Source organism: Plectropomus leopardus, chromosome 16 (genome assembly GCF_026936395.1).
Source record: "Plectropomus leopardus strain MGB_pleo_1.0 chromosome 16, ASM2693639v1, whole genome shotgun sequence".
Classification (NCBI taxonomy): domain Eukaryota; kingdom Metazoa; phylum Chordata; class Actinopteri; order Perciformes; family Serranidae; genus Plectropomus; species Plectropomus leopardus.
In genome coordinates, this window is record NC_142191.1 from 34,345,599 (window position 1) to 34,360,444 (window position 14,846).

Consider the following 14,846-nt stretch of genomic DNA (forward strand, 5'->3'; position numbering starts at 1 on the left):
GCTGTCAAAAAAAGAAGTTGTGTTAGTCATGAAGATAATAATTTAGGACTTTGAATCATGTAATTATGTTTACGTGTGTAGCAGAGAGAATCTGAGTTTCTGAGTTTCGTTCTGTTTGCTCTTTTGAGATGAGTGTTTGTTTTAGGTAGTTTTGTAAGTGTTATTAAAATGTGCCTTTTTTTTTTAGCTTGAATTAACTGGTCCAATACGATTGTAATTGTTTCTTTAGTAATATTTCCTTTTGTCCCCCTTACAGTGCAGTGGTTGCTGGCTAGCGGTGGAGGCTAGGCACTCAGGGTGGTTCCCAGCACCTTTCTGTTGTAGTGATAAGGACACTGGGACACGATAGTCTGCACCCGTTTGCTGTGTGTTTGCTGTGAGTTCACGAGTGGTGGGTAAGTGCACTCCTGGGACACTTCCTTTGGTAGTTTGCCTCCCCCTCGCTAGCTTCCACTCACTCCCCCTTTCCCTTGTTTTTTGATAGTTTTAATAATTTACTTTGGAAGTGTTTTTATTAATTGAAAAGAGTTATTAAGAGCATAAATTGTAATAAATTTTCATACCTCCTCCTGTAATTTTGACCCGCATTCATTGCTCACTACTAATTCCTTCTTTCCCTCCACAGACACTTCCAGTTTTAATGATTTTTTTTTTTTGCTTAAATAATTAGTAATAAATAAATCCTGATTTGCTTTTGAACCACGTCTCTGTCTTGTAGTGCTTGAACCTGTGTTTGCCTTACTGCTTAGAATTGGGTAAAACTCCTTGGGTGAAAGTCCCTAGGTGGCGTTGTCTGCCTTGCAATTTGTATCATTCTGTTACAGCCCCTTTATAATATAAAAGTACCCACGACCACGTCGCCACACGTGAAAATAATGTCAAAAGAAAATACTCACAGTGAACATATTCTTGTCGCAGTTTCAGCTGCCGCTTCTCCCAGCGCTCATACACCTTTGGCCAACAGGACACACCGGGTAGAAGTTCCTGTTTTGATTTTAGCCCGTGAATTGAGACAGGATATTTCTCCAGCAGGGTTTGAAATGATGCCTCAATTTCCTTCCTGACAGCAGTAGAAGAACCAGCAGTGCTGCAGGTAATACGGCTGCTACTCTCCTCAGAAGAGTCACGGCTGCTACCCTCAGGGCTGATATCCTCCCCAAAAATATCAGAACTACAAATAAAATAAAAAAAAAAAAGATTATAAGATATTGGCTTAAATATAGATTATGGCGTGTTGACTGTGTTTGCTTAAATTGTTCAAAAAAAAAAAAAAAACCTCACCTTGACACACCACCTATGTTCTTCACCATCCCAGCAGCTGTCACAGCGTGTCCGACTGTCCTAACACGGTAGTGTTTCTCCGCTGTTGCGCTGGAATGGGTCAGGTAATCGGCCACCATTGACTTTTGAGCATCAGAGTACTCTTTAGTTGCCGTCTCATAGACTCTGCGTGCCATCTGGCTGGTCACTGGTGTGAGGTTGTACCTCTTGTGCAACCGGTGCAGGTCATTGGAGGCACGGTGGATCTGCCTCCCTGCAGTGGAAATGAAGAATCTCTCTTCTCCATCCATCTCATCCTCCACATCCCTCTTGCGCTTCCTGGTGCCTCTCTGGAGCTCTGGCCGCACCAGTCTGTAGTACGCATCAAACCACTGTTGGCAGAGGACAAAAGGAAATTGAGATTACTTTCTGCTGGAACAGAAATGATGGTCTGACAGTGTAATAACAATGTTATTATGTAAGTGTAGAATGTTACAGTTCTACATTTTTATGATGAAACTGTAGAATGTTACAGTTCTAGAATGGTATGATGTGAGGAAGCCTCAACTCCCTCGCTATTTGTTAAACCCCTGTTTTTGTTAAGTAAGGTGAACAGATACTCACACAATTTCTTTGTTTTCTTTTCTATTAAATTTTTAGTTCAATAAATTAATTGAGAAATACAAACTTTGTAGAATGGTTCTCAGCATTAGAAGCACATGTTTCTTAAGAATCTTTTAACGTCATGTGGTAATCAAAGTTTTAACCTGTCGGAGTGTGAGTCCTTGTGGAGGCCATCTTGTGCTGGTGTTCAAAGAGGAAGCACGCCTGAACAATAGCTCTTTTATGTGCTGTAGGAGTAGGCGGATTCTCAGATGTCATTGGTCAAAGGATGAGTGATGAAATGACAGGTAATTAAGACAAATACTCTGTGATAGTTAAGTGATTTTCTTATTTTGAATATATGGTACTTATGATAACACATTGTAGAATGAAATGAGGCTTTGTTGTAGCAAGCTAAGAAAGATAATCTGTATTTGTGGATAATCTCGTCAACCCTGTTTCCTGCTGTGCTGACCTGATAGGTCAGTTTGAACTGGCAAGGCGGGCTCCTATGCTATATATGTGAGAGCACTGGGAGTGAGACTGGACTGGTTTAAGAAGAGCAGCACCAGATTTGCTCTAAGCTGAGTAATGGGAGCTAAAGTGTATTGATAAGTGTTCTTTGTTGTTTATTTTTTTGTTTTTTTTGTTGTTGTTTTTTTTCTGTTGGAGACTGACAATAAAAGTCTGCCTAAATTTCTCAGCTTAACTCCCTGCCTGCAAGATGTTTTTGTCCTCTGTACCTCACTTTGCAACATATGATGTAACTAGAATGTTACAGTTCTACAACGTTATGATGTAACTGTTGAATGTTACAGTTCTAGAATGTTGCTGTAACTGTAGAATGTTAAAGTTATAAAATGTTATGATGTAAGTGTAGAATGTTACAGTTCTACATTTGTATGATGAAACTGTAGAATGTTACAGTTCTAGAATGTTATGATGTAACTGTGCAAGGTAAAAATTATAGAATGTTATTATGTAAGTGTAGAATGTTACAGTTCTAGAATGTTATGATGGAAGTAGAATGTTACAGTTCTACAATGTTATGATGTAATCGTAGAATGTTAATGTTCTAGAATGTTGCTGTTACCGTTAAATGTTACAGTTGTAGAATGCTGCTGTAACTGTAGAGTGTTAAAGTAATAAAATGTTAAAATGTAAGTGTCAAATGTTACAGTTCTAGAATGTTATGATGTATCCGTAGAATGTTACAGTTTTAGAATTTTGCTGTGACTGTAGAATGTTACACTTGTAGACTGTTGATGTAATTGTAGAATGTTACAGTACTAGAATGTTATGATGTAACTGTGCAAGGTAAAAGTAACAGAATGTAATTATGTAAGGGTAGCAGGTTAAAGTTCTAGAATGTTATGATGTAACTGTGCAAGGTAAAAGTAACAGAATGTTATTATGTAAGAGTAGCAGGTTAAAGTTCTAGAATGTTATGATGTAACGAGAATGTTACAGCTGTAGAATGTTTCTGTTACTGTAGAATGTTACAGTTGTAGAATGTTGATGTAACTGTAGAATGTTATAGTTCTAGACTGTTCATGTGACTGTAGAATATTACAGTTTTAGAGTGTTGGAATGTAACTGTAGAATGTAAAAGTAATAGAATGTTATAATGTCAGTGTAGAATGTTACAGTTCTAGAATGTGTAGTGGACTGTCTTGGCGTGGTCATTACATTTGTCCCTCTGAGGAACTCCAGAGCTCAATGTCGCCGGGGCAAGTGGGGGACACGTCAAGAGACACTGTTTTACGAACCCAACAGGGGGTTGTTAATTAACTTAACTTATACTCCCTGGGGATGTCTGTAAACACGCTCTGCCTTTTTAAGCCACAGGAAAGTGTTAGTATCTGACACCCTCCATCCTGACATATGGTGGAAGGTAAGCACTCCAAAGGTCCCATCAGCATGTCACAGGATGTAGGGCGTCTGAATGACCTCCTGGGGTCACCCAGGCAATACCAAGCAACCATCGTATTGCCTCCCCTGCTGAGATAACAAAAGGTCGAACATTGGGTAAAGCCATTATATAACCCTGTGTTGTGATAAACATCTGACAGAATGACTTGGACCAAGGTTGTAAGTTAAAATTTCCCTTCTTCCCTAGTCTTTGTGACTGGGGGTGAGGTTGTCTCCATGCTCCAGTAAACAGATAGGAGCACCTCCCATTCTTTTCATGTCATGTAATTTGAATGAGTTAGGTTAAGTACGTTTTATTCCCCTTTGTTATAATGGAGCTATACTGCCATCTAGTGGTCTTACTTATTAGTAAGCTCGTAACCAACTTTGTAGTTACATCGTATTTTGAATTCATTGTATAATGTTAAAAGTAATCCAATATCTAAGCAATCACAAGTTTCTTAGGATCCATGGTACAATGTTATGTTATGTGTGGTCATTTCACAAAATTGAGCAAAGGATCTTCAGAATCATGTGTTACGTTATAAATTACTTTTAGGTCTCCTAACATGTATTTGAAGTTACTGTAACGAGACTATAGTGGTGAGGAGATACGTGAATTTATACACCACGGTTAGATCGCGTAATTCGTCATAAAGTTCAGAGACATAAATGTCTCCTAAATTACATTAGGTCTTTTAGAAACTTATACCAGATGTGCGATCGCTCGGTGCAAAAGTTCGCTAACTCCGCCTTCCATCCGCACCCCCAAATCGAAAGATAAAAACTGAGTGACTCTCTCTAAGTCAGCTCTCTCTCTCTCTAAGCTCTCTCTTCTCAAGGCTTCTCCTCTTCTCTCTTCTGAAGTTTTTCTTCACTCCTTTCTACTGCGGTGCGTCTCGTGCATCCGCGCTCGCAACTTTTCTTTTCTTCAATTTTATAAGCGGAGCCGCAACAGCTCGCCAGAGCTTTGCTGAACTTTAACTTTTGAAGCCATTTTCTTTTAAATCTCTGTGACGCTTTTCTTTATACCAGTTTTTGGTCAGTAAAGACACTTTTGGTAATTCGTTTTTAAGTAAAATCAAATTAATAATTTAAAGTGACTCCCTCAGATCAGTGGGATTACTTTGATTATTTCTGCGAGTTTTAATTGAGAAGGACACTCCGCGATTCGCCATCAACTCTGCCACGGATCTAGAAGCAACACCTGCTGCACAAACTATCAGCATCCGTTGCCTGCCCTTAAGGACTTTGTTTAAAGACTTTTACCGGTTCACTGAGGCGAACACCGAGGCCAGTTAGAGACCGCCGCACACCGACTCCACCTGCCCGGCCGCCGCCGCCTTTCAGCGGGTCACCTCGTCTGGAAGACGCGCCACAGCTCTCCCCTGGAGTGACACGAGGACCTGGACCTCCCCGGAGAAGTCTAATCAAGTCGACAAAAGTAGGCAGAATAACATTTTCTAGTGATCAGAGTTGATGTCGTATAGCAAAGCTTTAATGCCAAATTTCTAAATTCTACGTCACCGTTCAGTGCGCATCCACGTTTTAGACGGTCACGTATTTCCTCCACTATCATCCATAATTATTTATTTACATCACCTGAACATACATCACGTAGGTTCCCTTTTATGTGTTCACTGTCCTTTTATATGTCATACTATTTCAACTATTTACTCTTCATTTTATTAGTCTAAATAAATTATCCTCATTTATCACCAAGTCATTGTCTGTGGATATCATTTCATGAGAGAAACAAGATCAATGTATACAGAATAAACGGTACAGACTATGAGATTGATTAAAGTAATGACATGTCTTAACACTGTCACAATTTAAGATTTAATTTTCTCCTGAATGGAGAATGGTGCCCCTTTTACTTTAACGAGTGCAAAATCCAAACTTTTAACGTAGTTATTAATAACTGCTACATGATGTAAGTGTAAAATGTTAAAGTTCTAGAATGTTATGATGTAACTGTGGAATGTAAAAGTAATAGAATGTTATGATGTATCTGTAGAATGTTACAGTTTTAGAATGTTGCTGTAACTGTAGAATGTTACAGTTCAAGAATGTTGATGTAACTGAAGAATGTTGCAGTTCTAGAATGTTATGATGTTACTGTGGAATGTAAAAGTAATAGAATGTTATGATGTAATTTTAGAATGTTAAAGTTCTACAATGTTATGATGTAACTGTAGAATGTTAATGTTCTAGAATGTTGCTGTTACTGTTGAATGTTACAGTTCTAGAATGTTATGATGTATCTGTAGAATGTTACAGTTTTAGAATGTTGCTGTGACTGTAGAATGTTACACTTGTAGAATGTTGATGTCAATGTAGAATGTTACAGTTCTAGAATGTTGCTGTTACTGTCGACTGTTACAGTTCTACAATGACATGATGTAACTGTAGAATGTTAATGTTCTAGAATGTTGCTGTTACTGTTGAATGTTACAGTTCTAGAATGTTGCTGTAAATGTAGAATGTTAAAGTAATAAAATGTTACAATGTACGTGTAGAATGTTAAAGTTCTAGAATGTTATGATGTAACTAGAATGTTACAGTTCTAGAATGTTGTTCCTGTAGAATGGTACAGTTTTAGAATGGTGCTGTGACTGTAGAATGTTACAGTTCTACAATGTTATGATGTAACTACAGAATGTTAATGTTCTAGAATGTTGCTGTTATTGTTGAATGTTACAGTTCTAGAATGTTGCTGTAACTGTAGAATGTTAAAGTAATAAAATGTTATGATGTAAGTATAGGATGTTACAGTTCTACATTGTTATGATGTAACTAGAATGTGACAGTTGTAGAATGTTATGATGTATCTGTAGAATGTTATGATGTAACTAGAATGTTACAATTGTAGAATGTTGTTTTTACTTTAGAATGTTACAGTTCTAGAATGTTGCTGTTGCTGTAGAATGTTACAGTTCTACAATGTTATGATGTAACTATAGAATGTTATAGTTGTAGAATGTTGCTGTGACTGTAGAATGTTACAGTTGTAGAATGTTGATGTAACTGTAGAATGTGACAGTTCTAGAATGTTATGATGTAAGTGTAGAATGTTAAAGTTCTAGAATGTTATGATGTACCTAAATTGTTACAGTTGTAGAATGTTGCTATTACTGTAGATTGTTAAAGTTCTAGAATGTTATGATGTAACTAAAATGTTACAGTTCTAGAATGTTGCTGTTACTGTAGAATGTTACAGTTCTAGAATGTTATGGTGTAACCAGAATGTTAGTTGTAAAATGTTGGTGTTACTGTTGAATGTTACAGTTCTAGAATGTTATGATGTAACTGTGGAATGTAAAAGTAATAGAATGTTATGATGTAAGTGTAGAATGTTAAAGTTCTAGAATGTTATGATGTAACTAGAATGTTACAGTTGAAGAATGTTGCTGTTACTGAAGAATGTTACAGTTCTAGAATGTTATGATGTAACTAGAATGTTACAGTTCCACAATGTTATGATGTAACTGTAGAATGTTAATATTCTAGAATGTTGCTGTTATTGTTCAATGTAACAGTTCTAGAATGTTATGATGTAACTGTGGAATGTAAAAGTTCTAGAATGTTATGATGTAAGTGTAGAATGTTAAAGTTCTAGAATGTTGTGATGTAACTAGAATGTTACAGTTGTAGAATGTTGCTGTTACTGTAGAATGTTACAGTTCTAGAATGTTATGATATAACTAGAATGTTACAGTTGTAGAATGTTGCTATTACTGTAGATTCTTACAGTTCTAGAATGTTATGATGTAACTAGAATGTTACAGTTCTAGAATGTTGCTGTTACTGTAGAATGTTACAGTTCTAGAATGTTATGGTGTAACGGGAATGTTTCAGTTGTAGAAAGTTGGTGTTACTGTTGAATGTTACAGTTCTAGAATGTTATGATGTAACTGTGGAATGTAAAAGTAATAGAATGTTTTGATGTAAGTGTAGAATGTTAAGGTTCTAGAATGTTATGATGTAACTAGAATGTTACAGTTCTAGAATATTGTTGTTACTGTAGAATGTTACAGTTCTAGAATGTTGCTGTTGCTGTAGAATGTTACAGTTCTACAATGTTATGATGGAACTGTAGAATGTTAATGTTCTGGAATGTTGCTGTTACTAATGAATGTTACAGTTCTAGAATGTTGCTGTAACTGTAGAATGTTAAAGTAAGACAATGTCATAATGTAAGTGTAGAATGTTACAGTTTTAGAATGTTGATATAACTGTAGAATGTGACAGTTCTACATTTTTTATGATGTAACTGCAGAATGTTACAGTTCCACAATGTTATGATGTAACTGTAGAATGTTAATATTCTAGAATGTTGCTGTTATTGTTCAGTGTAACAGTTCTAAAATGTTGCTGTAACTGTAGAATGTTAAAGTAATAAAATGTTATGATGTAACTGTGGAATGTAAAAGTAATAGAATGTTTTGATGTAAGTGTAGAATGTTAAGGTTCTAGAATGTTATGATGTAACTAGAATGTTACAGTTCTAGAATATTGTTGTTACTGTAGAATGTTACAGTTCTAGAATGTTGCTGTTGCTGTAGAATGTTACAGTTCTACAATGTTATGATGGAACTGTAGAATGTTAATGTTCTGGAATGTTGCTGTTACTAATGAATGTTACAGTTCTAGAATGTTGCTGTAACTGTAGAATGTTAAAGTAAGACAATGTCATAATGTAAGTGTAGAATGTTACAGTTTTAGAATGTTGATATAACTGTAGAATGTGACAGTTCTACATTTTTTATGATGTAACTGCAGAATGTTACAGTTCCACAATGTTATGATGTAACTGTAGAATGTTAATATTCTAGAATGTTGCTGTTATTGTTCAGTGTAACAGTTCTAAAATGTTGCTGTAACTGTAGAATGTTAAAGTAATAAAATGTTATGATGTAACTGTAGAATGTTACAGTTCTAGAATGTTATGATGTATCTGTAGAATATTACAATTCTAGAATTTCTCGAAGGCTACAAAACTAAACAAACATATACTTCATTCACATTTACAACCACAGGGGACGCTGGTTATTCTTCTAGTCTTTGGTAAGTGCTCCTGTGTAGCCCGTATGCGATAAGGACAACTGCATTGGCTGGAAATCAAACCCAGGCCTCCCGCATAGCAGGTGAGAATTCTCCTACTGAACCACCAATGCTCATTGACTCCAATACCACTTTGGTGATGGCACGTGCATACACCTGGAAGTTTGACTCACCGCCTTCTGCACCAAACAGGCACAAAATGCAGCTAAATTTAAGATAGGAGCAAGCCTTTTCTTACCCAAGAAAAGCAGATGGAAAGAGTCACAAGTGTTGCTTCTGGTGTGGTGTATGACGTGTCACCAACGCCAGCATCTTCTAATGCTCCTCTCCGGGGTATTAACTGTAAGAAGACAAAGAAGTTGTGCAACCATTGAGTCCAAACAGCAGTAAAGACTCAGTGCATTGGCCGGGAATCGGACCCGGGTCTCCCATGTGGCAGGCGAGAATTCTACCACTGAACCACCAATGCTCACATGGCAGTGACAGCCACAGCCACCACTGCTTCTTTGACGCAATCTGCGCCCATCAAGACTGCAACGGTGCACCAAACGTCTTCTTTTATGGGGACCTGCACAGAGCCTGAGGGAGAGAAAGCCTGGGTAAACAAAGCTAGTTGATCGCCACCGTCGTGGTGCCAAGTTATTATGATCATATGACTACTGTAACTCACATTCATATGGTCACAAAAAAATATACAAATAGTTATGAAAATTAATCATAATTTGACAACTAAAATAACAGAAATATAAAGTAGAACTATTTAAAGCCAAACAAAGGAACTTATATAATGAATAAAACAATTCTGATGAATATTAGGATTACTGTTATTTATTCAAAAAAATTTAGTTCAGATAATTCTTACGGGTGGCAGGGAGCACCAACGAGACAGAAAAGGCAGGAAAACATCAAGAGTGAACCCCTGCTTGTTTATACATGAAGACAGAAATGAATGGTTGTCACCAGTGCTCATGTGACAGTGCTGAAAGTTGGCCCTAATCCGTCTGCGTCTGTTGAAGATTAAAGAGGAGTTCCACATCCTCGGGAATGAAGCTCCTCCCAAGGTTTAAGACAGAATAATCTCTATTGCTTCTCTGTAGAAGTTAACCAGGATCTTGCTCCAGAATGTAGCCTTGCCAAGTTTCTGTAGGATGTAGAGCCTACACTCTAAAAAATAAAATTGGGTCAACAAAAAAAAGTATGTTAACGTTTTCCACTAGAATTTTTAAATTAAGCCAACTGCTGGCAGAATTACATTAATTCAAAGCAATATTTTAAGTATGATGAAGTAGCTTTTTGGCCACAATAAAACACATTTTTGAAGTAACATGAACTTAATAATTGTCAACACGAATGCAAGTATTTAAGTTGATCCGACGTAATGTTTTAAGTATGGTGAAGTAGCTTTTTGGACACAATAAAAACACATTTTGATCCCTGCAAGAGTTAAGTTGAGCCCTGTCCTATAATAAGGGCATTTTCCTGCATTTCCCAGAAGGTTAAGTTGCTCAAAACTCCAGCCTTGGTTGTTTGAGGAACATGAGGATGGTGTGTGCATTTCTGTTTGTTTTAGGGTGGATGAGGGAAAACACCTGACAGCAAGGCTGTCAGAACTGACTGAAAGGCTGCTAGGAGTATTTAGTTGCATGAGGGCAATATCAAAACCTGGCAGCTGGACAGCAGCTAAGGGACTCTTTCCTGGTGCTCAAAAAGAACAGAAATTCAGACAGTAATATTCATATTTCAGAGTTAGAACTATTTATTGAAATGTAAGTGCAAACAGCAGCATTTGTAGGCTTTCAACATCAAATGAGCTTCTTTCGATCATCTTTGGCAGTACTCTTACATCATCCTTATTCTCATCAATATCTGACTGTTCACCCTCTTGATTGACGCCAGCAAAGAAGACACTGCATATAATGTTCAAAATCCACCAATACCCTCAGAGCACAGAGGTCATGTGAGAAATTAACCATAGCTCCAAATCCTTAAAAACGTGCAAACAGCAGCATCTGTAGGCTATATTCTCCTGAGACACAAAACAACATGCACTCAGAAGCTTATCAGGAGGAACAGTGGTATAAAATTAAGTAAAACCCAGTGCAAGAATCACCATCCTTTGACTTGAACACATGAAAACGATTCAAAACAAAAGATGACAGATGGCTGTACATTAAAGGCACAAATTTCAACATCAAATGAGCTTCTTTCAATCAACTTTGGCAGTATTCACATCATCTCCTATCTCATCAATATCAGACTGCTCACCCTCCTGATTAACTCCAGCAAAAGAGGTAGGTAGGTCAGTAGGTATTCATACTATCTCACCACGTCGACCACCACCTCCAACACAGGCTCCAAAGACTCGTCGCCCAGTTTTATTAGTGAGGCCAGAGTGAATCGGAGAGGAGGTGGAGTGGCAGTTTTATTCAAAAACTCTTTCCAATTTAAAAAATGTCAGTAATTTTTCTACTTTTGAATATGTGGCTCTTCAGCTGAAGTCCTCCCCTCGAGCCATATTAGTAAATGTCTACAGGCCACCTAAATACTGTGCAGACTTTTTCGTTGATTTTAATGAACTGCTGTCGGTAATCTGTATTGAATATGACTGTATAATCATTGTTGGTGATTTTAACATTCATGCTGACAGCCCCCAGGACAGAGGGGCTAAAGAACTGTACTGTACTCTTGACAGCTTTGGGCTGAGTCAGCATGTGTCAAAATCCACACATAACAGGGGGCACACTCTGGACCTGCTTATCTCCAAGGGTCTAAACATACACAAGGTTGTTGTGAGTGATGTGGCCCTGTCTGATCACTGTTGTGTTTTCTTTGAGAGCTCTATCTCTGTGCACAGGAGTAATCAGAAAGACGTTATCAAGAAGCGATGCATTACCGAAAACACCAGTTAAATGTTTAATGTACTTTTTTTTTCTACAGCAACCCTGCCTTGTGGTTCAGTCAATGAGCTAGTGTACAACCTTAATTCTAAAATGTTAAATGTGATAGATGCCATCGCTCCAATTAAGTTGAAGGTTGTCTCTAGCAAGAAAAGATCTCCATGGAGAAATGCCATGGCAGTGAAAAATGAAAAAAAGAGAGTGTCGGAAAGCTGAACGCAGGTGGCGAAAATCAAATCTACAGATTCATTTTGACATCTATAAAGAGAAACTTCACACTTATAATCTACAGCTGAGGAATGCAAGGCAGTCTTTCTTCTCAAACATTATCACCAGAAACAAAAATAATGCTCGAGCACTGTTTTCTACTGTTGAGAGACTAACAAACCCCCCTGTGTCAATAGCACCTGAACTTCACTCTGCCAGGGCCTGCAATGACTTTGCTTTTTTCTTTAGAGAGAAAATTCAGAATATTAGACAGGCTGTGAATTCTTCAACACCAGGTTCAGGATCTGTGCTGTGTCTGTCTAAAAACCATTTAAACACCATGACGCAGTTTAATCCAATCAATGACAAAAATCTGGAGGACATTCTACACCAACTGAGCTCTTCCTACTGCTGTCTGGATGTCTTACCCACAGATTTTTTCAAAAAAGTTTCACATGTCATGGTATCTGATCTGTTACAGATTGTAAACATGTCTCTAAGTTCAGGAGTCTTCCCACAGACCCTGAAAACAGCTGTTATTAAGCCCCTCTTAAAAGAGAACAATCTAGAAAAGACCTCAATGAACAACTACAGGCCGATATCAAATCTTCCTTTTTTAGGTAAAATCATTGAAAAGGCTGTGTTTCAACAGCTAAACAGTCAACAGCTGCTTTAACGTCTTTCAGTCAGGTTTTAGACCACATCACAGCACTGACACAGCTCTGGTCAAAGTATTTAATGACATTCGCTTAAACACAGACCATGGCAGATCTTCAGTTTTAGTGTTATTGGACCTCAGTGCTGCATTCGACACAGTCGACCATGATATATTACTTGATCGAGTGGAAAATTGGGTGGGACTATCTGGCACAGTTCTTGATTGGTGTGCATCCTACTTAAAGGGCAGGGATTATTTTGTGTCAATAGGTAACTTTAGGTCTGAGCAGACCAAATTTACATGTGGAGTCCCCCAAGGCTCCATCCTGAGGCCTCTTCTGTTCAACATCTACATGCTTCCACTTGCTCAGATCATAGAAAAAAAACCAAAATAGATTACCATAACTATGCTGATGACACCCAGCTCTACATTTCAATGTCCCCAGGTGACCATAGCCCCATACAAGCACTGGGTAAATGCATGGAGCAAATATCTGAATGGATGTGCCATAATGTTCTTCAGTTAAACAGAGGAAAAACTGAGGTAGTTGTTTTTGGACCCAAGGAGGAACGTCTTAAAATCAGCATGCAGCTCCAGTCACTTCAGTTAAAAACCTCAGACCAGGCCAGGAATCTGGGTGTTGTCATGGATTCAGACCTGAATTTTAAAAAACACATACAAACAATTACAAAGCCAGCTTACTATCACCTCAAGAATATTTCTAGGATTAAAGGTCTGATGTCGCAGCAGGACCTTGAAAAACTTGTCCATGCATTTATCTTTAGTCGAGTTGACTACTGTAACAGTATCTTCTCTGGTCTGCCTAAAAAGTCAATCAGACAATTGCAGCTCATCCAGAACGCTGCTGCTCGAGTCCTTACTAAGACCAAGAGAGCGGACCACATCACTCCAGTTCTGAGGTCTCTACACTGGCTCCCTGTCTCTCAGAGAATAGACTTTAAGCTGAGAAATTTAGGCAGACTTTTATTGTCAGTCTCCAACAGAAAAAAAACAACAACAAAAAAAACAAAAAAAAAAAACCAAAACAACAAAGAACACTTATCAATACACTTTAGCTCCCATTACTCAGCTTAGAGCAAATCTGGTGCTGCTCTTCTTAAACCAGTCCAGTCTCACTCCCAGTGCTCTCACATATATAGCATAGGAGCCCGCCTTGCCAGTTCAAACTGACCTATCAGGTCAGCACAGCAGGAAACAGGGTTGACGAGATTATCCACAAATACAGATTATCTTTCTTAGCTTGCTACAACAAAGCCTCATTTCATTCTACAATGTGTTATCATAAGTACCATATATTCAAAATAAGAAAATCATTTAACTATCACAGAGTATTTGTCTTAATTACCTGTCATTTCATCACTCATCCTTTGACCAATGACATCTGAGAATCCGCCTACTCCTACAGCACATAAAAGAGCTATTGTTCAGGCGTGCTTCCTCTTTGAACACCAGCACAAGATGGCCTCCACAAGGACTCACACTCCGACAGGTTAAAACTTTGATTGCCACATGACGTTAAAAGATTCTTAAGAAACATGTGCTTCTAATGCTGAGAACCATTCTACAAAGTTTGTATTTCTCAATTAATTTATTGAACTAAAAATTTAATCAAGAAAACAAAGGAATTGTGTGAGAGTATCTGTTCACCTTACTTAACAAAAACAGGGGTTTAACAAATAGCGAGGGAGTTGAGGCTTCCTCACATCATACCATTCTAGAACTGTAACATTCTACAGTAACAGCAACATTCTACATCTGCAACATTCTAGTTGCATCATAACATTCTAGACCTTTAACATTCTACACTTACATCATAAGATTCTAGAAATGTAACATTCTACAGTAACAGCAACATTCTAGAACTGTAAAATTCTACAGTAACAACAACATTCTAGAACTGTAACATTCTAATTACATCATCACATTCTAGAACTGTAACATTCTACAGGAACAGCAGCATTCTACAACTGTAACATTCTAGTTACATCATAACATTCTAGAACTTTAACATTCCACACTTACATCATAACATTCTGTTACTTTTACCTTGCACAGTTACATCATAACATTCTAGAACTGTAACATTCTACAGTTACATCAACAGTCTACAAGTGTAACATTCTACAGTCACAGCAACATTCTAAAAATGTAACATTATACAGATACATACTAACATTCTATTATTTTTACCTTGCACAGTTACAAGATAACATTCTAGAACT

The 14,846-nt window shown here is 37.6% G+C and overlaps 1 protein-coding gene across 1 annotated transcript; it reads right to left on the reverse strand.

The window, feature by feature from the left end:
* Window positions 1-284: 284 nt before the first annotated feature.
* Window positions 285-9,273, reverse strand: LOC148187036 (uncharacterized). The gene is made up of 5 exons (XM_088089220.1): window positions 9,210-9,273; window positions 8,905-9,020; window positions 1,282-1,652; window positions 847-1,171; window positions 285-374 (listed from the first exon to the last, which is right to left on the reverse strand). The coding sequence occupies exons 1-5, from the start codon at window positions 9,271-9,273 to the stop codon at window positions 285-287; spliced, it is 966 nt and encodes a 321-aa protein (XP_087945346.1).
* Window positions 9,274-14,846: the final 5,573 nt, after the last annotated feature.

What these genes read in the sequence shown, in the direction of transcription:
- LOC148187036 (XM_088089220.1), bottom strand. Translation starts at nt 9,273, where the DNA reads ATGGGAGACCCGGGTCCGATTCCCGGCCAATGCACTGAGTCTTTACTG. An exon ending in AACATAGGTGGTGTGTCAAG is followed by an intron (nt 1,172 to 1,281) that starts GTGAGGTTTTTT and finishes TTTTATTTGTAG; the next exon opens with TTCTGATATTTTTGGGGAGG. An exon ending in GTGTGGCGACGTGGTCGTGG is followed by an intron (nt 375 to 846) that starts GTACTTTTATAT and finishes GTGAACTCACAG; the next exon opens with CAAACACACAGCAAACGGGT.